General features: G+C 57.2%; 7 protein-coding genes across 7 annotated transcripts; 3 read left to right on the top strand and 4 right to left on the bottom strand.

Moving 5' to 3' along the window:
• Window positions 1-3,615: 3,615 nt before the first annotated feature.
• On the top strand, window positions 3,616-4,368 carry BKA78DRAFT_299154 (uncharacterized protein; the record flags this gene model as incomplete). The annotated part of the gene is made up of 1 exon (XM_066887010.1): window positions 3,616-4,368. One exon carries the CDS (start codon window positions 3,616-3,618, stop codon window positions 4,366-4,368), a length of 753 nt encoding a protein of 250 aa, XP_066740830.1.
• Window positions 4,369-7,758: 3,390 nt separating this feature from the next.
• On the top strand, window positions 7,759-9,454 carry BKA78DRAFT_324417 (uncharacterized protein). The gene has a single exon (XM_066889290.1). The coding sequence runs from the start codon at window positions 7,859-7,861 to the stop codon at window positions 9,290-9,292; it is 1,434 nt and encodes a 477-aa protein (XP_066740829.1). The 5' UTR covers window positions 7,759-7,858; the 3' UTR covers window positions 9,293-9,454.
• A 1-nt stretch (window position 9,455) lies between these two features.
• Window positions 9,456-13,695, bottom strand: BKA78DRAFT_324416 (uncharacterized protein). Its single transcript, XM_066889289.1, has one exon. It carries the CDS (start codon window positions 13,652-13,654, stop codon window positions 9,650-9,652), a length of 4,005 nt encoding a protein of 1,334 aa, XP_066740828.1. The 5' UTR covers window positions 13,655-13,695; the 3' UTR covers window positions 9,456-9,649.
• A 3,860-nt stretch (window positions 13,696-17,555) lies between these two features.
• Window positions 17,556-18,332, top strand: BKA78DRAFT_299151 (uncharacterized protein; the record flags this gene model as incomplete). Its single annotated transcript, XM_066887009.1, has 1 exon — window positions 17,556-18,332. One exon carries the CDS (start codon window positions 17,556-17,558, stop codon window positions 18,330-18,332), a length of 777 nt encoding a protein of 258 aa, XP_066740827.1.
• Window positions 18,333-19,184: 852 nt separating this feature from the next.
• Window positions 19,185-20,620, bottom strand: BKA78DRAFT_324412 (mitochondrial NADH-cytochrome b5 reductase). The gene is made up of 3 exons (XM_066889288.1): window positions 20,097-20,620; window positions 19,965-20,042; window positions 19,185-19,911 (listed from the first exon to the last, which is right to left on the bottom strand). The coding sequence occupies exons 1-3, from the start codon at window positions 20,431-20,433 to the stop codon at window positions 19,352-19,354; spliced, it is 975 nt and encodes a 324-aa protein (XP_066740826.1). The 5' UTR covers window positions 20,434-20,620; the 3' UTR covers window positions 19,185-19,351.
• A 39-nt stretch (window positions 20,621-20,659) lies between these two features.
• BKA78DRAFT_299149 (uncharacterized protein) lies at window positions 20,660-21,178 on the bottom strand (the record flags this gene model as incomplete). The annotated part of the gene is made up of 1 exon (XM_066887008.1): window positions 20,660-21,178. One exon carries the CDS (start codon window positions 21,176-21,178, stop codon window positions 20,660-20,662), a length of 519 nt encoding a protein of 172 aa, XP_066740825.1.
• Window positions 21,179-21,889: 711 nt separating this feature from the next.
• BKA78DRAFT_356301 (uncharacterized protein) lies at window positions 21,890-24,000 on the bottom strand (the record flags this gene model as incomplete). Its single annotated transcript, XM_066892038.1, has 3 exons — window positions 21,890-23,018; window positions 23,063-23,900; window positions 23,949-24,000. The coding sequence occupies 3 exons, from the start codon at window positions 23,998-24,000 to the stop codon at window positions 21,890-21,892; spliced, it is 2,019 nt and encodes a 672-aa protein (XP_066740824.1).
• Between the last annotated feature and the right edge of the window lie 485 nt (window positions 24,001-24,485).

Genomic DNA, 24,485 nt, shown 5'->3' with positions numbered 1-24,485 from the left:
TAGCGCCGCCAACGCACAACACCAACACTTCCTCCGCCGACCCATCCTCCACGCATCCCACACCAACCTTTTCGCCGCGACTCCACCATTCCCGTCCGTCGAGCTCTTTGTCTTTTCGTCTGCCCCCTGCGAGCTTTTCTCACCCACCGCCGCCACAACTCCCATCTTCCTGCTCGCCTTCGCCCACGAACACAACATCCCGCTCGCCGACGTCGAAGCCGCCACCAACCACTTCCTCCGCTACCAACACCAACTACCTCTCTGGCCACGCTGCCCAACCACAGCTGCACCTACAGCGCCGAGTACAGTCCGCACAGCCCGCACGTCCTGAGCGCCGTCAGCAGCGACAGCCACCTGCGCGTCTTAAACCTGCGCACTCCCGCCAGTGCCAGCAACCACCTCACCCTGAGCATCCCCATCCACGCCACAACGCCGCCGCCTCACGATGTCCACCGAGGCCGACACCCGCTGCTTTCTTCTGCGCCCCTTCGTTTCTGAAGTGCGCCCTTGTAAGCCATATATTACCAAGCCTCCCTAAACAAAGCTGATCAAAAAAAGCGCACGTCGTCGTCCGCTTCCACCCGACGCACGGCCGCGAGGCCATCATGCCCCCCCACGAATTCGTCCTCCGGAAACCCAGGGCGGCCATCAAGGTCCGTTGCGAGACGACTGGCGGCGGCGAGGGCGCGCTCCTTCGTCGCGGTGGTCTTGAGTTCATCAACACCAGTTCCACTGACGAGTGGTACCTCGCCAGCGAGGGCGTCGGTCCGCGCCATGCGGACATCTATTGGGACGGCCGTGACGATACCATCAAGATCACTCCGGTCAGTATTGATGGCGGCCCGATCCGGTATACCGTTGTGGACACCGCTCCCTTGGCTGCGGGAGAGCATAAGGTCCTCGAGGTTGGCAGCAACATCGAGTTCGGCATTGCTTGCACCTATGACCCTTTCGCCTGCTGGACCGTCGCCAGCATCGACTTTGGTGCGTCCAAGAAGACGCGCGCCGCCGGCTACGAGCACTACATGAACTGGGCCATAGGCGGCTTCTTCTCTTTCTGTATCTCCAACCTCACCGGCATCGCTCTCCTCTTCGCATTCAGCTGGGTGGTCGGATTTGAACAGGTGTTCAACTCAATTGGTAGATGGTAAATCCACAAGTAACAGTCCCGTACCGTGTGCCTCTGGCCTGCACGACGATTTCTTCCGCTGACACCAACACACCCCGCCGCCCTACCGGCCTCCACTTGGACATTACGGCAACTTGCAAGCGCAAGTTATCCCCCGGCAAGCCTTCCGAAGGCGGACGGGGAATTAGGTGCTGTGAAGGGGGCTCTTTTGGTGAGGGGGGTACGCTGAAAAGCAGATTGATGGCACGCGCTAAACCCAAATAGGAATCAATCAAGTTTGGTTTTAGTTAGCAAAGGGAAGTCCGCACGTGAGTGGTGAGTAATAGGGAGGTCCTCTACTACGACAACAACTAGTGCACGACAACAACCAGCGCACAACAACAACCAGTGCGACAACAACCATCGCGACAATAACCAGCGCGACTATAAGCAGCGCACAACAAGCAGCGTGATGATAACCCGGCACCTCAACAACAACTTGGTATCATTCCCCGTCCCTGCCTCCTCAGGCTTGGTGAGCTTTGCGCAACCTCGCTGGGGGTGCTTAGATGGATGCTCGCACCAATCTATCTACGGTCCATATTAGCTTTTCTTTGCTTTACAAGTAAGAATCGAGTTGAATACATAATGGTTCTGGTAGTCCGTGTGGACATGCCGCGCGTTACTTGTTTGTGAATTGTTCGCGCTTCACACTCTCCGTTCACAAGACGCATGCTTGATGAACCGCCACGAGAGTTTCTTCCCTCCCTGACCACCATCCTCTCCCACATCCATTCGACACACCAAGTTCTCAATCATTAACTGGATCAAAGCATTCGGCAAGCCTGTGGCTGTCCAGCCCGCGCCTACGCCTGAGAAGACAGCCCTTCAAAACTTCCACAAGGTCGCTGACAGCGCCGCCGGATTGCTTGATCGGATCCAATACATGCTCTACTCCGCCATTGCCGCTTGCCACGCGATGATACCGCCAGGAAAGTTCGTCATCGCGTTCTCGCTTTTGGTAAGCCATCATGGTCGTCGCCCAATGCTTCGCTGACATTTGAAGCAGGTCGTCATCCTCGGCGGAATCTGGGTCTACCGTGGCCTCCGCTCCCGCACCTACGATACCCCCGATGACTCCCCTGCCGCACCCAACGACATCATCGACTGGGAGACGAAGATCCGCATTGCGAAAATGCTGCTGGACGAAAAGATGGCGGTGGATTCCCGGCAATTGGGTAGGCAGCAGGCAGCTGGTGGCGTTCAGGGTCTGATGGATATGAACTTGAGGTAGGCGCAAGAGACTCGCACACAAAATGGATTTCGACGGCGATTCTCGTTCCAAACCTCTTCACCTCACTCGCTGCTCTCATATCTCGTCCCTCGACCTCGCGTTCAATCCCCTGAAAGCCATTTTTTCACCATAATGCCCCCCATCACCCTAGAAGAACCACGCGTGACCTCGCAGAGGTTGAGAAACCGGACGAGAAGATGGAGATGGGCCGCGCATTCCTGCCGGCGCTTCAAAACGGGCGAATACCTGGTATCAATGCCTCGTTGCCAAATTTCTCGCCGCCAGTACAAACTTCCATGGCAGCCGAAGCGCGCACAATAGCTCGGTGGCAGCATCCTGAAAGAGGCCCTTGAGTGGCGCGACTCCCTCAGGACAGAACTGGCAGAAGCCCAGAAGCTGGACGAGAAGGTGGGGAGAGCTCGCATCGTACTATTGGCGCTCAAAAATCCGTCAATATCAGACGCCAACGCCTCTTCGTCCTCACACATATCCCAACCAACACAAATCTCTACAACATCCAGCGGCGATACGATCACTCCCCGTGCGACTCGCTGAAACCCTTTTCCATTGGCATCTGCAAGTGGCCTAGGCCTGAAACAAGCACAAGCACCGATCGCCGTACTCCCTCCAAGTCAGATTACTTTCAAAGAAGCCCTGGAGTGGCGCGACTCCATCAGGAAAGAAATGATAGAGGCCCAGAGGTCGGACAATCGCAAGAACTCGCGCGGCACTGCTGGCGGCCGAAAATCAAGCCCCTCCTTATCATTAAACGTTTACCAACTAGCGCAAGCCTCCATAACATCCAGCGGCGATACCACCATCACTCCCCATGCGATTCGCTCAGACCCTTTTCCATTGACATCCACGACTGGCCTGGGCCCGAGATCAGATCAAGTAGCAGTCGCCCCGACTAAGATTAAGGGGCGCTAGGCACCACCACCCAGGCTGCAAGGCTCAAGATCTTCGAGGTAGACGCAAGAGAAGCGCGCACAAAATTGATTTCGACGGCAATTCTTATTCCAAACCTCTTCACCTTACTCGCCCCTCTCACTCCTCTCACCTCTCATTCCTCTCACTTCACTTACTCCTCTCACCTCACTCACTCCTCTCACTTCACTTACTCCTCTTACCTCACTCACTCCTCTCACCTCACTCGCTCCTCTCACATTCTCATCTCTAACCTCACCTACAATCCACCAACCTTTTCGCAGCAATGCTCCCCCCTCGCGACGTCATGCTCAAAGAAGCCCTGGAGTTGCAAGCCCGCGTTCGAAGAGATGTAGAAGAGCTCCGAGCGCCTTACCCTATGATGGAGACGGGAAAAGAATTCCTCCTCGCGCTCGAAACCGAGACCATTCCCGGATTCAATGCCCCCTCATTGCCAACCGCGCCGCCGCCGCCACCACAAGCTCCCACCGTGCCAGCCGCACCCACGAATGCTCCTCGGGCAACTCGCTCGAACCCACTGCCATTGGCAACGAGCACTACAGTACCGGCAGCAGCAGTAGCAGCAGCAGCAGCAGGACAGAAAGCGGCAGCACCAGCACAACCAAAGAAGCGCAAGGCACCGCCACCAAAGTCTACAAAGGCCGCGAGAGCAAGGGTAAACGAACAAATCGATACCGACACCATCATTAGCAGAGTCGTCCTCTGCTCAGACGACGGCAAAAAGCCTCCACAAGATCCTATCCGCGCCATCTTAAGCGCAAAGCTGCAAGACGCGATCACGACAGTCGCCAAGTACAAGGATATACTGAAGTACACATACAACGACAAAGACGGCGAGGTCTGTATCTTATTAAAATTCGTCACCAAAGCCCGTAGGGATGAATGTCCGGTTGACAACACGGCCTGCAATAAGTGCAACGACAATGCCCGACCCTGTCTGAAACTACGAAAAGACGGGAGCCTCTTGCTACTCCCAAAACAGGGGGCGACCGACGAGGATGCCTGGAACTCGCCTTGACGAAGGTCGAGGTCTGGGCGCTCCGACGCAGTCACCTGTGACGTCACCTTGGTGCAGAAGTTAGGCGCTTCTGCCAGCGTGCTGCGTCCATAGCCAGAAAAACAACCTATATGACCTTCTTCACATGTGAGCCTTGTCGATCCGCTGTTGTTTTTGCTTTGCACTTTTGCCCGGTTCCTTACTGACCGTGTGCTTGATTCCGCGTGAACCTTATAGTCTTATCCTCCCACTGATATCTACTACTGCTACCACTTCGCCTTTTGTCTTGTATATTTACTTATCTGAAGAGATTTTGGTGCATTATGTACGGAGTGAATCTGCTTTCGTTTTTGAAACACTTGCTTGGCCATGTATGGGAGTGGTTTCCCACGCCCGATGGTTGACGCACAATAATGCCGCTGTAGAACTCCAGCATCGCCTTCGCCGTCGCCCTTGTGGTTGGCCATAGCTGTCGTCGCTCGATAACTTCTTTGCACGATTTCCTAGATTGTTACCAGTGACTGGGACATCGAGTTTGGCGCCCCCGCACCCGCACGGTAATTACGAGACAAAATACTCCCTTTAATTGATTGTGCTGCATGTCTCTTTGTTGCCTCCAAAAATTACCGCTTTAGGGAGTCTGAAAGCTCATTTTCTTCTAACAGTTAGGAACTCAGTTTCCCATCTCCTCCTCTGCAGTGTTGCGACTGCTCCCTATGACGGCTACTGCTTTTGAGATGATGCGTGAACGCATTTCCAGGCAGAAGAGTCGACAGGCAACAACGGACGAGTAAACATCGTGTCATTATTTGGAAGACATCCGTGCAGATCTACATACGACCTCCACATTAAGCACAGGCCAACTTCGACGACCGAGTACTTCAAAAACCCCTTGGCGCCTACATCTGCAGTAAATCTTGTCACGAACAGGAAATGGACATTTGAAAGCCTACCTCGTCAACTGAAGTTGGACATTGCAGCTCTCACGAATCTTGCACCTGGACGAATGCCGACTCGGCTGCCGCCGCCGCCGCCGCTGTCAACTTCCTGAAACACAACAAAAATGGAGTCGGACCTGTCGTCGACGCTGGCCAGCATCCAAGCAAACTGCAAACACGACATTGTCGACCAGATGATGCAGGTGGAGCGGCACTACCAACTCTGCGACCTCAAGTCGGTCGAATGGGCCCGCAACCTCAGCTGCCTGAGAAGACTATCACGAAAACGGCGGCGCGGTGCCTACGATGACGAGGAAGAGGATGACTGGTCGTCCAACACGCTCGGCCGCGGCTCTACCAACGGCCACTCCGACTACATCGCCGTCTCGTACCCCTGGAAGGCCGCCGCGCCCACCGGCCTCTGTGACCCCGCCACGCAGCGGACGACGGCCGCAACAAACGTCGACAGCGCGGCCGCCGGCGCCTGGAAGATTGCTGTCCCCGGCAACCCGCGTCGCGTCGACCGCAGTAAGGTCCGCGACGCCGTGCTCCGGAGAGCCGTCGCGTATGCCGAGACTCACGGCACCGAGCTCATCTGGATCGACCGCGAGTGCGTGCCGCAGGACGAAGATGGCGAGAGGGAGAATACGCATCTTCACGAGACCGCTATGCAGAGTATGGACCTGGTTTATAGGTGGGCCAAGCATCCGATTGCGCTGATTTTCGAGAGCGTGGCATGTCAGGAGGAGGTGGATTTGCTCGAGGCGTTGCTCAGGGGTAGCGTGGTGGAGGTGAGGGGATTCGATGGCGATTTCACGGGGCCTCCGCCGACTACTGATGACAGGAGACCAAAGAGTAAGAGCAAGGAAAACGAAGCGTCAAGCGTCGACGATGACTCCGACTCGGACGACGCAGACCCCGAGACAGACCACCCACGCTTCGCGTCCTCCGTCTCCGCATCGACCATCTCTTCCCTACTCGCCCTCCTCACCCGTCTGACATCCGACCCCTGGTTCAGCCGCGCGTGGATCTTCCAAGAAAACTACTGCGCGGGAGCCAAAATGCGCCTCCTGATCCCACATTCCCGCGCCATCTCCAAAGCCCATGCCGTCGACCTGTTTGGCAACATCCCGCACGAGCTCAACGTGCGCAGCATCGCCTTCTTCAACGCCGCGACCAAGTTCTGTCTTGCGTACCTAGCCGACCCGAGGTACGTGGGGAGTGCGCAGGCAAAGGCGCAGTGCGAGGCCATCATCCATCGAGCGGGCAGGTACAACCTGCTGCACCGCTACGGCTTTGTGAGCGAGACGGGCTCGACCAGCCCGACCGAGATTGCGTTGCAGGCCGAAGTGAAGGAGAGGCGACAGCGGCGGCATCGTCACCGCGGTGGTGGTAATGGAGAGAGAAAGAAGCAGCATGCGACCTCGCGCCCCTTTTCGCGCGCCATGAGTACCACCATCCTCGCCGACCTGGCCGCCCGCCGCATCACCCAGCCCCACGACATCCTGGCCATTGCCGCAAACTGCTGCGCGTACGACGCGCGGCTCGACACAAAGGCTTTGCGCAGCGCGGGCACGGTCGCCGAGGCGGCGAAGAAACTTGCTGGTGCCATTGTTGACAAAAAGAAGGGAAAGGGAAAGGAGGTGGCGATTGATGAGGTGTACCAGAGCCTCAGTGCGGCGGTGCTGGCGCTGTGGTTTTTGAACGGCGAGGTGTTTAAGAACATGCTGCCGCCACCGCCAGAACCCCAGGTCCCGAGCGAGTATCCGGATATCACGATTTCGCCGGTTGGGGATGGACGGGGGGAGGGTGAGGAGTCATCACCGGCGAACGACTCCACCAACGCAGACAAAAACAACGACTTCGACACGTCCGACGCGCCGCTATCGCTGACTCTCTCAACCTCCCTCACCAACCAACAACCCCTCTCCAAATCCCCCCTCCCACCCAGCGGCACATCCATCCCCCCAACGCCCATCACATCCCTGACAGCTCTCTCCTTCCTCTCACGCACCGCACTCGACAGCTTCATCCCGCCCTCGCCCTCCTCCCCCTCCTTCCGCGCCGGCCCCCTCACCTTCCTCAAATCCTGCCGCTTTCGCTGCGTACAGCTCACTCACTCCGGCGTCGCCACCCGCGGCCACGTGTGGCTACTCGACGAGCGCATCGAGACGCGAGGATGGAATGCGCCCGTTGCGCGAGCGGCCCAGGGCGGCCGCTTCTGGCGTCGCAGGCGAGGCGGCATCGATCCGCTGGCGCTGCTGGCTGCGGAGCTCAGGGGGCGTGCCAAGGGGAAAGGGGTTGGGGGTGAAAAGGGGGCACGCTACACGTGGCTCGCGCGCCGGCTGGACGCCATGGTCGCGGTGCGGGCGGCGGCGCGGCGGGCGGCCGAGGAGAAGCGCGAGCGGCGCAGGGCGAAGAAGATGGGGCTTCGCGCGGCGAGCGCGAGCGCGAGTCTCAAGTCCAAAAGCGGCGGGGGGAACCCAAAGACGACCAAGGGCAAGCAGCAGCAGCGAGTCGACGAGGCGACCCTCGCGCGCCTGAAGGAGAGCGTCACCACATTTGATCGCTGCATGGCGGACGCGGTTGCCGAGGCGATTCGCGATGGGCGCGATTTGATTCTCGCCAGGGCGTGGGATGGGGTTGAGGATCCGGCCGCTCAGGGGGAGGATGGGCCAAGTAGCGAGAGTGCGGCGAGTAAGAAAAAGCGCAAGAAGGTGTATCGCGCCATTTTTGTCTGGGATGAGATGGCACAGCAGCAGGGAGAGGATGGTGGAGAAGGAGGTGAGAGTGAGACGGAAGACGAGGTGGACGAGGTGGACGACGAGGTATCAGGAGGTGCAGACATGGCGCCGTGTCCAGATCCAGGTCCAGCAAAAGCGCGCAACCACTTTACAGACAAACGCACCATCCCCCTCTCGACATCAACCTCAACAACCGACACCGACTCCGACACGCCCCTCGCGCGCCTCCCTTCACGAACAAAGGCCAAAATCCTGCAATCCGTGGCCCACCAAAGCTCTCGACCGTCATCTTCTTCCTCATCTATTTCATCGCTGACTTCTCTCTCCTCCCTGTCGTCCTCCTCGCCAGCGTCGGAATCAGACAAGTCGACCTTCGCCCCCACCCTCGCCTTCACCTCCCACACGCCGTCCAGCACGCGGTACCGCTTCGACCGGCGCACCGCGCTGGAGCAGAGCCACATTGACAAGTTTGTTAGTTTGGAGGTGGCGCTTGATGGGGCTTGTCCGACGCCTTCCCCCGAGACTAGTACGACTGCTGCGACTGTTGATGAACCTGGAGATGGTGACGGAGATGGAGATGGGGAGGATGAGAATGAGGGGAAAGGGGATGGTAGGACAAGAAGAAGAAGAAGATCGAGAAGCGCGCAGTCATCATCGCGGAAAAACAAGGATGAAAATACGGCGGCGACGGCACAGACGCCCATACACTCCACACCTCCTCCTCCTCCTCAACCGCCCCTCCTGCGCACCAAACGCTGGATCAACGGGCTCGCCTTCCTGCCGTCACCACCACCACCACCATCCACAAACTCAGCCCCACGAACAGGCGGTGCCGCGGCAAGATCTGCATGTAAAAGGGGGGCGGGAGCACAGGGAAAGACGGCGAGTGCAGCGAGCAAGAGCAACGACAAAACAGCCAGCAGCAGCAAACACACCACAGCCGCCGCCGCCAAAGTCAAAGTCAGCGTGCGCGGGAAAGAAAAGGCAAAAGCGCACATCGAGGCGACGACGCGGGTGTTGAGGGCGCGGCGGGCGTGTGGGCGGCACGGTGGTGTGGGTAAAGGGACAGGTGAGGGCAAGGGGGAAGATGAGGATGGCGACGAGTCGTGGGAGGACAGGGACGAGGAGGATGAGGAGGGAGAGCAGGCAGGGGAGAAGTGGGAGGAGGATGGTCATGGTGATGGAGACGAAGAGGGAAAGGATTGGCAGACAGGCGAGCGCGGCGTCGTCTTCGCGTGGCCGGAGGGGCTGGCCAGGAAGTAGAACCAACCGTACAGTCGAACCAAGCAAATCGTTCATGAATTTTGATTTTTGGAACGAGGGTTGGGCGTGGATGCGCGCAAGTCTTCAGACAAGGACCGATGATTCGTGACGGTACATGGTGCGTGGGATACGCGAGCAAGCAAGCATTCAGAACACCAGAGAGGGAAAGGATGGAGATTCAAGCGACTGCAACTGGAATTGCCTCCCCCGAGTCTCCCATCTACTCTACCTGCATGCACCACTGCCATCGTCGATTGCAAGCGCCACCAATGTTTTACAGTACACCAAGAAAGCGGCGCATGGCCGGGGTATCTTTTCGCAAAAAGGGAAAAATTCATAGCTATCGTACAACGCCCACTACAGTTGCATAAACTCCTCGGCGGTGTTAAAGTCCGGCGGCGGCCTCCCAAACCGCACCTTCGCGGCGGCATCAATCGCCGAGTACTCACTCGTAACCCAGAGATTCTGGTCATCCGGCACACCCTGCTCACGACACAGGGCCTCGGAGCGCTTAACCTCGTCGTCTGATACTTTAATAAAGTCTTGCGGGATCCACACGGCCGGCTTCATCATGCGCAGCGCTTCGTGGTGGAAGGCGCGTTGGACGAGGAGGTCGCGCTCGCCGGGCGTGAGGTCTTCCAGTTCGTCGTGGTAGCCTTGGAAGAGGTAGCCGGCCTCCTTAGCCTTGTTGATGGCGTTGATGTGGGCGGCGGCGGCGGCTTCGGGGTCGAGGTCGAGCGACGGCTGCATGCCGCGCAGGCTCGGGATGCTTTCTTTGCGGGCGGGCTTCTCGTCCTTTTTGTACTCTGCCAGCTCAATGTCTTTTCCGCCGCTTTGTTCGTCTCGGGGCCTGTCGGACGAGTTGGTCGACGACGGCGAGACTTTGGAAATGTCGGGCATGCCGTTTTGCTGCGTGGTGGGCGCGTAGTTGAAGCCGGGAATCGGCGGGGCGTCGTCATTTTCGAGTTCCTCGAGGCGCTCGTTGAGGTGCTTGACGTTGTCGTCGTCGCCAATCTGGGACAGGCGGCGGCCAAACTCTTGGACCGTCTCGAATCTGCTCTCAAGCACTTTCTCGTACTCATCCTGGCGCGCCTGTGCCTCGTCTTCCATGGTTATTGGGACGTACGTGAAGAGCGGTCCCAGTGACTTGTTAAGCATGTACTGGTAGATGATGACCAGGATTCCAACGACAATCATGACAATGGCGTGAGGAATGCACGCTGGATCGTTCTTTTCGTCGCGGACCAGGAAAAAGAGACCAATCAGAGCGAGAATCATGAAATAGACTCCGGTAAAGGTCTGGTTGGCCGCGCGCGGGAAGAACAGACCACCGCTGTCGGTGGCCCAGCGATATACGTAGAGGCAGTTGTACCTGTAGACGACCAGATACAAAGACGACACGATGCAGCCAAAGACGAGCATCAGCGGTGAAATTACCGAGTAGACGACGACGATGCAGGTGAAGTTGGTGTGCACCGGAAAGATGGTACCCCATCCAGGAGCGGGCAGCTTCTTGGAGCGATTGAACTTTTCTCGAGCGGTGCTGTCGACAATGTTGCCAAGAACGTACCACTGAAAGAGGCTGACGAGCTGCGACAGTTGCTGAGATGTACTGGACAAGGCCTGCAGGATGAGATATGAAAAAAAGTAGTTGGAACCCTTGGGCAGATTCTGGGCCAGAATCTGGGGCACGCTCAATGGCGAATTGGCAATTTGCTCAATGACGTTGGTCAAGCCGGACGAGAGCGTGACGACGAGAAAGACTTGGATGAAGAGGAAGATGAACCAGTATGCCTGCAGGTCAAGCGACACTTGTACTCCAGTGGGGACACCGGTGAATTCGACCAAGAGGCGAAAGAGGTCGGGGAGGAGAAGGAGTAGAATAGCCTGGAGCGTCGGTGGCAAGACACCCTGAATGACCGACTTGAGCCATCTGGGCAAGTTGGCAACCCAGTGCAGCCATTTCAGCCTGTTGGCAATGGAGTCGAGCTGGGACAAGAGACCGACAAACGCCATTGGAATGGCCCATGTTATGATGATTCCAATGATGATGGCGAGGACGATGATTGTTCGAATGTACTTGTTCCACCACGTCATGGACAGGTTGTCCCAGATGACATCTTTGGGGTCCATTTCAATGATCCGCGGGCCCATGTTCTTTGGCTTGTGGTGTGTGATGCTCTGACACGCCATGTGAGCGGCAGCTTGGTGGTTGAATTGGATAAAGGCCGAGTTCATCAAGGGAAACTTTTCGAGCTGGGCCTCTTCCTCGGCAATCTCCTTGTTGAGCTGCAGCAGCTGAAGACGGCAGTAGATGATGACGTCGACCTTTTTTCCGAGCGAAGGCCACCACGAGGGCCAAATCTTCCACCAGATGGTGGACTGCGGGAAGAGGGATATCCTCATCGTTTCTCGGTCCTTGGGCTTCATGTAGTTGGTCCAAACGGCAGTGTCGTATTCCTCCTTGAGCTTTTCGTAATACACCTCCCAATCGATGATGGGAGGCATCTTGCTGTACTTGTCCTTGGTCTTTTTGTCAGTCTCGGCCTCCTTTTCGGTCTGGGGTTCCTCGACGGGCTCGGGAGCTACATGCTCAATCGCAGGTGCTTCGTCGGTCCTGCCATGCTCAGTTGCAACTTCATCGGTTCTGCTCATGCGCTTGAAATTGCTCGAGGCTATCGTAGAGGGGGATCCATCAGGAACCGGGCTGACTCGAGTAATGGGGTACTCATCATCCTGGAGGTGGGATGAAGGGTCAGGGCTTGGGAAGGAGCTATGTTTGCGAAACAGACGTCGGGGATTCAAGTGGTGCATGTTGCCCTGCCTTTCGGGGATGGACGTGGGTGCGTGAGCCGACTGCACGCGGGGAATGTCGGCAACCTCGAGGCCGGGCGGAGTTCCCGACTTGTGCAGGTAGTCGCTGTGGCGATGCGATAGTTTGTGGCCGACGTCAGCGCCAGGCTCAGGACCGTGGTGGAGGTAGTCACTCTCGCGACGCGATGGCTTTTGACCGACATTCTCCTCGCCATCTGGACCATGGTGTAAATGGTCGCTGTCGGTAGCAAGATTCAGCGTGGCGTTTTGAAGGTCAGACTCCATCGCGGGCGCAGCCTCATGAGAATCGACATGATCGTGGTGAATGTGGTCTGGATCGGCCTCTTGAGCGACAGCAGCGACGACTTGCGGCTCCTCCCGTGACTGTCCTGTCCGATGACCCGACTTGAACATGCCAGCAACACCGCCAACAGTGTTTTGGCTGAATTTGCCAACCTTGCCGACGCCGTGGCCAATGGCAGAGGCACCCCAACCAACACCCGCACCGACACCTTTGAGACCCATGTTCACAGCACCAAGACCTCCACCGATAATCTTCATGGGCAAGGCAGACTTGCTAAGCGTCCTCTGCAAATCTTGGAGTTTTTCTCTCTGCGCCTTGAGCTGTTCGACAAGGTTGGTCGGGTTCTTTGGGTTGCCGGTGGAGACGCCGGGGCTGCTGAGCATTTCAATGGACAATTGGTTTTGCTCCAACTCTTGCTTTTTTATGAGTTGCTTCCTCTGCTTCCTGCTCATCTGCTTAAGACGCTTGTCCTTCAATGCCTTGGCGCGGGTCGCATTTGCTTTTTCTTGACATTCGCGAATCAGAGCCGTCTCGGCATTCTCGAGCTTCCTCGTGAGCTCGAGCTGCTTCCTCTTCTTGTCCAGCAAGTCGCCAAAGTCTCGATTGACCCAAATGTTACGTATGCCACCGGGAAAGACGTCAAAAAGCTCGTCGAGAGCCTTGACGTGGCACCATTTGTCGGGAATGTTTGCTACGAGGACCGTGGTCGCAGACGCTCTTATGCGATGCGAAGGGGAAGTCATCCACGTCTGTCTGACTTCAATGTAGTGGATGAGTTCTTGGTAGATGACGTAGCAAAACCAAATAATGACAATGACTGCCATGACGACATGGCCGGCGTATCGATTCGTGTGGGTGGTGCCCAAATTTCCCCAGGCAAACCGGTCGAGGCCGCCGTCGTAGTTGTCGCGGACGCCGACAGAGTTGAGACAGACGACGATTGGGGTGACGATGCAGGCAAGAGGGAGGAATATCTTGAGCTGCATGAATAGAAAGCGGACAAAGCAGTATGCGTCCATGCCAGCCTTTTCGATAAAGATGCGTCTCCTCGTGTCAAAGACTGGTTTGATCCACATGAGCCAGCCGGGGGGAGGAGGATCCATGCGTTGTCGCTCGGGGACGAGGTAGGTGGCGGGCTCGTAGATGCGGTCGACTTCTTTGCGCATGGTGTTAAATGCGAGGAAGCAAACTCCAAAAGCCGCGAGACCGGCGGCACAAGAGGCAATCAGCTGGGCCAGCGACATGCCCTCGTCTTCTTGGGCAGTGCCCGCGGCTTGATTCCAGGCATCGGTAATGTTGGTAAAGTCCCGCGGGTAAAGAGCAAGGTGGTGTATGGCTCGTTTCTGGTATTCATTGTAGCCGAGGGTCGAGGTGGCATTCAAGTTGTCGTCTCTGATGAATGTACCGTAGAGCCATTTGCCGAATATCCCAAACCAGGCGGTGCTCATGTTGCTCTGTGGAGGATGCCTCAGGCACTCACCACCCTGGGCGTGGGCTACCAGCCGTCTCTAGTGAATGGAAGTTGTATGGATTTTGCCTTGTCGAGAAATGATCGGAGCAGCGTGGCGTCGAGCGTGCAGGTGTCGGAGGGGTATTCTGCACGTGTCGCGGCGCAGGCGTGTCGATAGGAGTAGGTAGTGCGCCGCGATTCTTGTAGGAGGTGGAGGAAGATGTTGGGGTGTTGAAGAGTGGTAGAGAAGGAGGAGGAAGAGAGAAGGCAATGGTTCGTTCCTAGATACCGTAGACGCTGTGGCCACGGCAGCCGGCGTCCAAGTGGCCGAAAGGGTCGTACGCTGCCACGACCACCGACATCATCACCACAAAGCCACCACCCGACAAAGCCACAAGCGTCACGCCGTTGGTCTGCGGCATCCTGTGAGTCTCGAACATGGTCATCTCCAGCGGTCGGTCCATCGTTCATCGTCCGCCATGGCGACCCTCGACTTTCCCTCTCCAGACCTTGCGACATCTGATCGGCAGAGTCCCCATTCTGATCAAGGGAGCCAACCAGCCGGGCCATGCCATGACCTCATTCTTTTTGGCGACGAGGCAAGGGAAATTGGGAATCAAGACATGTCGTTGGAGTAGAGTCGACACAAGGTTTGGCCCCAGTCGAGCCTCTTGCTACTGTGAAACCCTGCTGCTCGACGAGTCTCACCTCTGGAGCCCCTCCACCTCCGCATTTTTGGCCGTCTCACCGCGCTGTTGAGCCACACTCTGACCACGATCCAGACCCAACCTCTTCCCTAGGAAATCCTTTGTTCCTCTCCAACAAGAACAACCTTCATCCTTCATCCTCGCCGCCAAGCTTCGCGCTCCCTCCTCCCGCCCGTTGCCGTTGCGCCTCACCCGTCTCCCTCGCTGCGTTTCAAACCCCCGCCGTCCCTGCCCCCGGGTCCTCCCTCGCCCCTCCGCGGGGATCCTCTCGCGTCTCTCTCAACCACACCCGCTCCTCGCATGCCGACGCCAACAAGAATCCACCTCGCGCCGGGCAACAATCAGGGACACTCCTGTGGCGAGGGCGCGCGCGCACGTTTCTCCTCCCTCGGCTGCGTGCCAGTAGTGAGCCGCGGACGAGCCACCGCGCGGCTGCTGGTCTCCCAACCAACGTCACGTCGTATCCGTTCCGACGGCGCAGCACGCAACCCACAGCGAGGTCCAGTCGTCGTCTGATTGCCTATCGTCAGTCGCGACATTTTGACGCGCTGTCGAGAGCGCCGCATGCACCGAGCTGCCACGCGCGTGCTGCCGCTGCCAAGCTGCAACAGGAGTCGTCTCGACGAAAACAGGGGCAGCTTGGGATGGCCTGCTGCTTTTTCGGTCCCGACTTTGCCGTGGAAATCGCACGCGACACCTGATTCTACTGGAATCGGCAGAAAAATCGCGTTTGATGGCCCACGCCTGCGCACCAACGAGCGCCGAACTCATGATCCGTTGCCAGAGCCAGTCCTGGAGAGAACTGCAGAGACGCTTTTACAGATTGGAGAGCGACTGATAAAGGCACATAAACCGACACGAGCAGAAAAGGCACGATTCGGGAATCATGGCAGAAGGTGAGTGAGTGCAAGGCAGGTCGGTCTGCAGGTCATGAACACGCTTTTCAAAAGAAGACATCCTCCATGGAATGCAATAGACCACAGCCGGTAAGTTGATCCTCAAAGATACAATCTCATCGCGTCAAGCATGGACAGCATGAAAAGTCGCATGGTAGGATCCGGACTATGGCGCCCTTTCTCAATTGGTCCTCCTCTCTTCTCGAGTCTTCAACGAATGATTTGATCCTTTGGTACCAGTGGTGCTCTCGCAGGCACGTATACTTTCTTACTGGCTACTAAGTGCACCGCGCAAAATACGGCGGGAGGCGTTGCACGTTCGTTTTCATTTTTATCTTATTCTTTTCCTACGGGTCCGCGACACATAATCAGAGATGTCGACTCCTCTCTTCCAGTCATGCCGCCGACGAAGCAAAAATAATTGGCAAAGATTGATACCGCGTGGCTTTGGGCAGTCGCGTAGAATCAAATGCTGTCAACAATATCCGTCCATGCTAAACGTTTTGTTTCGATGGATGCAAAACGACGGCGCTGGCCTACTGCCTACCGCCCAATCCAGTCTCGCTCGCTCGCCATCTTCTACTTCTTCTTTGACCTGCCCGCCAGACGGCCTCTCCACGAGCGCATTACAAAAGCGTGGCTGGCTAACCGAGGTAGCCGTCCACATGCGGGGGGTGCCAGAAGAAGACGCAGAAGAACATGAACGAGGGGAAGTCGCTGGAGTGTGCCGTTAAATTATCTAGCTCTTTGCCGGGTATCCTCCCTTTCCGCAGGGCGATGATCATGGTAGCCAGCCAGCCGTTCGGAAGCCCGCCGTTATTCTAGGTCCCACTGTTATTCTAGTTCTGACTTCAGCCAGGCGCCTTCGACGGCATGATTGAATTCTCATCACCCTGCCCTCAGTTCTGTCGACCGCTGCAGCAGCCGTCAAATTTTTCCTGTGACAACAGCTGCAGCCAAAATACCTGGGCTGTGTAGGAGCGGCCCTTGGGACAACGAACGGCGACGGCGGTCCCTAAATTGAACAACAACCGCCCGGCATCGTCAACGGGGATCGCGCCGAAGTCGCCTGGTTGGTCCCGACCTAGGAGTGTGTCGACGCGTGCTGCTGCTACTGCCGCCGCCACCCTACCACCTGGCTTCCATCCGTCCAAGAACACGGACGGCCAACTGCAGACCCGCTGTGTCTCCCTTCTAACTCTATGATTCAGGTAATAAGTACGTCATTCCTCCCCAGCAGCAGCAGCAGAAGTCTGTCGCCATTGCAGCAACAGGAAAGGGGCATTGATGTTGGCGCTGGCACCGTCCCCTTCATCTCTGTCTGGCTCTCCTCTACTGTTTTCTCCGGCTTCGTTGGATCCCTCCCAAGAAATCGACCCGCCTTCCCCCGTGGTGCTCGCAAAACCGAATTTCGGTCAAAGGGTGCTTAGTCCACTTGCCCTACGATTCTGAGGAGCTTATGAATTGGGTTGGGTGCCATATTTGTGCATACTGTTTTGCAGGTAAGTGCACTGGAGCTTCACATGAAAAGAGGTCGGTTGGCAATCATCTTCATGTGTGGTTCACGTAATGCAAACCCTTAACCACACCCTTGATTCTTGCCTTTTCTTTTCGGGGTCGAGTCGCTTTACTGTCGCGTTCTTTTGCCTGCTTGCCACCTTGCCTACCCGCGAGCCTGCCCCCTTGGTGGCATCTGATGATGGGCTTGCTCCGAAAGGGGAGAGAGTTGAGTATCCGCCTCCACACGGAAGGACGCCGTTGCCGTTAGCATACCTCCACAAGGCTGCCGTTGCAGTTGGCCAACGTCTTGGCCGATGCAGTTGAAGTGTTCGTCGGTTTTTTGCGCTCCCTTGTTTCCCTTTTATGTTCATCAAGGAGGGAGGAGGTGGGCCGCTGCTCTCCCTTCTTTCTCCCGCAGCGTCGATGCGATGCTTAGCGGGGCAAGGAATTGTATAAGTGGACTTTGAAGTACACTTCTTTTTCGCCATTGAGCTGTCTACATCTCTTTTCGACGAGCCGCCTTCTCTAACTCTCCTCCTCTCCTTACAACCAAAACTCTTCTCACACCTTTCTCCACCTGACCAGAACAACAATGGGCGCCCAAGTCTCCAACGAAAACTTTGCAAAACAATGCAACAAGGCGGCGCGGCCACCGCGCTGCTACCACAACCTGCAAAAGATCTCGCGCCTCTGCGACAAGCGCGACACGATGCGCACGCCCGTCTGCCGCCAGCTCATGGCCGCCCTGTACGACGACTGGGCCTACTACAACGGCACCCACCCGCACACTTGCATTCTCCCCGCAGTGCCGGTCAATGCGACGGCGCCTCCTCCTCCTCCGCAGCCGACGCAGCAGCAGAATAACAATGGCGGTGGTAATGGAGGTCCTCCGAATGCTGCCGCAGTTGCTGCTGGTGCTGCTGGTTCTGGTGGCGTCGCCCACAACGGGCCCGACCTCCAGAGTCCCCCGCCGCCGTCGTCGCCGCCGCCCGGCGAGAGCGCCGTCCCGCACGCCGTCAACGGCAACGCGCACATCGACACGGGCATCGTGCACGTCAACCCGCGGCGGTCCGCCTTCGACCTGGACTACTCCCCCGAGTCTGACTCCGCTGCTGCCCCCTGGAGCCAGCTCGACTCGTCGGCGTCGTCGTCGGCTCCCCTCCAAATCGTCGCGCCCCGCAGCACCCTCGGAGACGACAAGCGCGGCGTCGCGGCGCTCTCGCTCCTCGCTGCCCTCGCCCTCCTGTCGACCGTTGTTGCTGTTGCGTGGTTGGCCCGCCGCCGCGCCGTCACGGCCAGGAGACGCCGAGTTGCTGCTGCTGCGGTTGTGGAGGGCAATGGTGGTATGGCGGAGTCGGGACGGCTTTGAGTGCCCACCGCTGTTGTCGACGAGTCCCGGGTGGTTGAGGAGGGGGAGGGAGGCTTGGAGTTGTTGGTCTTTTGGTGTTTTAAATTGCTTGTCCCCCACCTTGGACTGCTTCTTGGATCGGACCGGAGTTGCTGCTGGCGCTTTCGTAGATCTTTTTGGTTGCTGGAAGCGCAAGTTTACAAATGCAAAAAGGAGTTGAAAGTGCCTTTTTGGTCTTTTTTGGCGGTAGAAGAGGGGAAAAAAGCGTGTGTGTGTGGGGGGGTCTTGCGTCCTGTGCTTGCTCATATATCTGAAAAAGAGGAATCTAAATCTTCAAAGCATGACGGTCCAGAGCGGTAAACAACCCCCCCTTCACTGATTGTCGAGTTGCTTACGTAGATAACTTAAGTCGACGCAACGCCGCGCCGCGCCGCGCAAGCGAGGCCTCTGGTTCGACGGCAACCGCACGCAAGCAAATCCCTCGATTGCATGCGTTGCCGACATAGTCGCTGGAAGACGAGTTAGGTTCGGGACATTATCTGCGGTGTTGGAGTTTTTTTTCTTTTGGCGGTCCCCTCATTTGCTAATAATCCATTTGCGAATTCTACCTTGTCAACGTAACCCCCTTCCTTCTACATGTACATGCTCATCTCTATGCGCAGCACTTCTGACACTTGCTAAGCTCGTGGTGCCAACGACGTCGGGGGTTTTCCGTCTTGGGCCTCACTACGGATTCCACGCATTCTTTTCTTGCTGGTGGGTCGCCTTTGCCTCATTCTGCTTGCTTGCTTGCTTGCTTGCTTGCTTCCGTACGCCGGCCTGCGCTTTGTGAGGCGTTCCGGTTCTCACTGCCTCAGAGGACTCGCGCCGTCGTGGTGGTGGTGGTGGTGGTGGTGGTGGTGGACGGCGCCTTGTCAGAAGCGCACCGCAAAGCGAGTGAATGCGTGTCTGTCGCTGGTTGCGCCTCGGTGCGTCTTCCCTAAAGGTGGCAACGGTCTTCGATGTTTGAATCGCCGGTCCGACCAGACAGACGCACCGCCTCAAAGCCGCTCAACCTGCCCCTTCTCATACCCCAACTCCCTCAAAATGCCGTCCTTGGCGCCAAAATTCCAACTGCCGCCCACCGCCTTCTCCATCGCCGGCGGACCGCACAGAAACAGCTTCGTCGACCGCTCCGGCCGCCCCAGGCCCGCCTTCTCCAGCACCTCGCGCGTCACACGGCCCGCGGCGTGCGGGCTCCCAGGTAGCGGGTTGCTGACGGCGTAGACGACGCGCAGGCGGTCGGGGAAGCGGCGCTGCAGGGCGGCGAGCTCGTCGCGCAGGAAGAGCTCGCGCTCGTTGTTGACGCCCCACACGAGCGTGACCTTGGTCCTGTCGGCCGGGTTGGCGAAGATGCCGTGCAGCAGCTGCCACATGGGACAGATGCCGGTGCCGCCGGCCACCATGGCCACGTGCGGGTGCGCGTTGTCCGCTTTCCACTGGTAGCGTGTGAGTGGGCCCGCGAAGAGGACGCTCTGTCCTGGCGTCATGTCGTGGAGGTGCGTGCTGAGTGCGCCGTTGGGGTATTTTTTCACTACCAGGTCGACGAAGCCGGTGGTTTCTGGGAGGGAATGGTTAGTGTCTGGTGCAGGGAGGGAGACGAGATTGATGTACCTGGGTCGTTGACGGGAGTGTATTCGCGGAAGATGGGCAGCAGGGCCCCGGGCGGTCGAATGATGGTGGCCAAGGAAGCTGTTGTTTGCCATTAGCCTACGACTCAAACTAGCAGAATCATCAGAGACGTACAGGTCAACTTCATCCCGCTTGTGGCCAGCGGGTCCGGCAGCTCGAATCGCAGCCGCTTGAGATCGGCGCTGATGTCCTCGCTGCTGTGCAGCCGCAACGACCGAAACTTGAAGCCACTGGCAAACGTCTTGGGCGGCTCCGTCGTCGTCGACTCGGCATGCACCGTCCGCGAGGCATATCTGCTCATTGTAAAGATTCCCGCGCCGGCGGCTGCGGAGGTTGCTGCGAGGCGCGTGAAACGGGACGACAGGAGAGGTCGAGAGGCCATGTTGAGCAGACTCGATCGTGCCGCCATGGGAAGCAAAGGCGCGTGTATAAGAACATGTAGGACACGCATCGCGAAGGCAATATAAAGCGCTTGTCGAGCAGTAAGCAAGGTCGAAAACGGCCGTCCGCGGAGGCTCCGCGGATACCTACCGTTGGCGTTGTAGTGGTCCCAGGAACGCGACGCCGCGAGGTTGGGTTGGGGGCCGCCCCCAACTTTATATCTACTTTATGCTCCGGATTTCTCGTCTTTTCGGACTCGGGCGGATGCGAAGCGCGACGTTGGACTCGCGTTTCAGTCACTTCAGCCGCATATTTCTCGCCGACTCTAGGGCCGGCGAAGCGCGACGCATAAAGCGGACACCGAGGAGCGCGATGGCAGATTCAGAGGGCGCATCGTTTCCAATCGCGGCTTGTGCTGCAGCTTTGATTGGGGTTTTGTTTGCCGTTGAAAGCGCCGTTGGTCTGTCGCTCGCTTCACGGCGTTGGTGTTTAGTTTCTTTGACAGCGGTCGGAGTCGCGGGGACTTGGAAACTCCTTGTGCATGAGCTGGTCAACCAACACTTCATTGACGAGCGGAAAGAGGTGGCCGCAGTTGGGAATCTGTTCTCATTGACCAAGTGCGATTCGAGCCTGTAGCATGCATCAACATCTCTTTCAAAACCAAGAAACAAAAACCAATGACGGAAACCTCGTCGCACAACGATGTACCCGCGTCTCGTTTCAAAGTCGATCATCCAGGCAGGACCTGTCTCAGCAGCTGAGAACCAAAACGGCTCTGTTTGAAGCGCTTGAGAAGAGCCGTCGTGGCGAATCATTTGACCCTTACTGCTTTCGAGCGTTCTCAAAAATCGACAGCGACATTTCCACACCAAAGGCAAAGGAAGACTGAAGATCACAAGCCACTACCAAAACTCGTTTCAAGTCTCCGGCGTCCTTTGTCGAAGCTCAAAACCCGGCGAAGCTGCGGTTGCAGTGTTTGAGAAACATCGTCAGCTTTCAGGACTATGTTCAGCCAATCGAGTTCGTGCATCTTTGATAAGTCTGCGGTTCTTTTGCGCGGACTGGGCCGAACGAGCCTTTCGATGCTGCGCGAAACAATGTTGGATAGGCAAGACAATTCGCGGAGATCTCTGAGCATTCGGAAGCTCTTTGTCGCGAGGTTTGAGGACTTGGTTGGCGTCTCGTTCATTCTAGATTTGCCAGGAACTTCGTCTGGGTACTGGAGTCTAGTGCCGAGGTTGCTGTCGACAGAGGCTGGCCCATTTTGTTGGAATACGGGTGTGCAGATGAAAGATGAAGCTCTTACTGTTGGAGAAGATGGATTGCTTACACTGGGGTGACAGGACACGCCAACTTCGAGCGTTTCTGTGGCCAAGGAAGATCGAATGCAAGCCAAAAGAGAGCATCCTCAAGCAGGATGATTACACGGAGCACTCGAGCACCTTTGGTGAAAAGCGACGTCAAAATTCAGGTATGGAACTAGCGCGACTCGCAATGCCAATGTTAGAAACTCCCAGATGCCCTCGCTATTCGTCTTCGGCGCCGTAAAAGCTCCACTGCTCGACAGGTGCGCTTGGCCGTGGCGGAGCCCCATTACCGTTGACCTTGATGCCGTGCAGCTTGCTGACAGCATCATCTCGATCGCGGTCCTGAAATTGGGCGCTGTCTTTCTTCCCCGACACACGGTCCTGGCCGGCACTTTTGCCATTGACGATGGATGACTTGTTCTGCCCGTTCGTAGTCGGATTGGAACTCTCGGCTGGGACTTTTGGTGCGTCATCAGCCCTCGTCTCTGCTTGCTTCATGTTGTCAGAGCCCAGCATGCGGCTCACCTCCTCCTCGCTCAAGCTGCGGCCCTTTTCGACTTCGCTGCGCCAAATCTTCCTCTCTTCGTCTACGACGCCCGGTCCCTTGTAGACGCTGCCGTACACGCCACTTGCCCACTCTTCGCCCTCGCCCTTTTGCTCCTTGGCCTTCCTGCGATACCATTTTCCGTACACCAGAGCGTAGTAGCAGCGAAACGCCAGCACGGCCCATCTGTCGCGCTCTAGGTCTTCGGGATACGCAGCACCCAAGTCGACGGCTGCCGCGATGCCAGAAATGACAGCCGTCTCGTGCGCATTGACTAGCGTCCACGATCCGGCGAAACGCGTGCGGCGGCGCCCCTGCAGCGCCCACAGCCACGGGACAACTTTTGCGTAGTGCGTCCAGCCGTGGCAGAGCTGATGCCACCAGTCCTTGCGAATAATCTTGCTCGGATCGATCTCGTCGTCCGTCCACAGCCCGCGGTCGCGGTCCTTGTTGAGGAAGATTGTCTGGAAGACGTGTGAGTCGTACGGCGTCGATGGCGGAAATTGGGCCTGGTAGTTGGTGCAGTCGAAGCACATTTCAATCTTGGACACGTCGGCTGGGTACGGCTTGATGAGGTACATGGGGCGGAAGTTCGAGGCGGCGAAGTCGACGCGCGAGGATTGGTCGGTGCCCGCCAGCGAGCGCACTGCCGTCGAAGGGTCGAAGTCGGTTTGGTAGTGCTTGCGCATGTAGTCTGCGTCGTTGTGCGTGATCGTAATGTCGTCGGCAAACTTGGCGGACCCGAGGACAAAACGCTCGCGCAGGGAGGCGGTCTTGCCCAGCAGTCGTTTGGTTGTGTCGGCGCTGTCTTGTCAGAAGATGCGGCTGGAGGAAGGCTGTCCACTTACAGTGTGCAAATGACGATTTCGTCAAACTCTTCCTCCTCCTTGGGCGCATTGGCGTCAGCGTTGCTGGTAGGATCTTCAGGTGCTTCCGCACTGGACGGATTGTGCCCATCTTCTGCTGGCGTTCGCTTCATCAGACGCACTTGGACACCTTTCTTATTCCTCTTGACCACCTCGACCAATTCAGTCGAGAGTCTGACCGTCACTCCTCTCGCCTCCAAGCTCTTTCGCCAATTCTCATAAAACTCGCCAAAGTTTGGAAAGACTACCATTGGCGGGAGGTTGCTGATGATGCTGTGCTTGTCCGGAGGATACCACATGCCGTACGTTGGACTGGTGCAAAGCCGCTCGAGAATAACGCTGGGAACCTCCGGAGTGTAGTTGCCCGTGCCGAGGAAGAGCGCGACCATTGGCAGCGCGACGACGTTGGCGAATTCGTAAGAGAACCGAAAGATTTTCAAGAGATATTTGATCGGCAGCAGCACGAACAGAACCTCCAGTGCCCTCACTATACCCAGCATCTTGAAGAACCGCTGCACCTCCTTTTGGTATTTTTCAATGAGCTTGGTGGGATACACGTTGGTCCAAAAAGTGTCGTCCTTCCCAAACGCGACCTGCAACTTGACTGGATTCGCCTGGTAGCCCTGGCGCGCAAACATGGTCATTGTGTGATGGAAGATGTAGCTGCCGCCTTGAACCCCTTGATTGAGCCAGCTTGCGCCATGTTTGTTCTTGTCCAGAGGAATCGAAAAGGCTTGTCCGCCGCAGTAGTCGACGCTGTCGATGAGGGTCACGTCGAACTTGTCGCGATGCTCGGCGAGGTGATGGGCGCAGGCCATGCCTGTGGATGGAGTTAGTATTGTACATTATACGCTGAAGGTTGACTGACCTGCAGCACCAGCCCCGACAACCAACACCTTCTTCCTCCCGTCCTTGGGCATGGTGGTCGGCAGCAGCGGCTTGTTTGATCGTTTCATGCGTTTGAGACAGACGCGCGCTCGTCGGTTGACAGCTGTCAGGGAGGTTGTTTACAGCGGAAGAGGCGATTGACCGAGTTTGGAGCTGCAAAGTGCGTCATGACTTTGGTTGGCAAGGGACGAAGAGTGGCCAGAAAGAGTCAAGCTTGAGATCGATCTGGCTGCGGGACCCGGATCGAGTGACTGGGCGGACAGATCCGGCGCGGCGATCGGAAAAGAGTCCTCATGCGGCTGAGGCAAACCACGAAGGCGTTGTCATGACTTGTAGATGATGCCGAGTGCTTTTGTTGTTGTTTTCGGCGTCCCGAAGGCTGGTGTGACATGACATCATCGCTCGCGACCCAAACACGAACACGACGCGGGGTGCTTGTCCTCGCTTTTACATCAACACTCAACTGTCCATCGTCAATAGTGCAACTGTCGATTTTCCGCAAGAAACACTCTTCATG

Source organism: Phyllosticta capitalensis, assembly GCF_038381095.1.
Source record: "Phyllosticta capitalensis strain CBS 128856 chromosome Unknown BKA78scaffold_10, whole genome shotgun sequence".
Lineage (NCBI taxonomy): Eukaryota > Fungi > Ascomycota > Dothideomycetes > Botryosphaeriales > Phyllostictaceae > Phyllosticta > Phyllosticta capitalensis.
The sequence above is the reverse complement of the archived record's forward strand: the minus strand, read 5'-3'. Positions and strand labels throughout refer to the sequence as shown.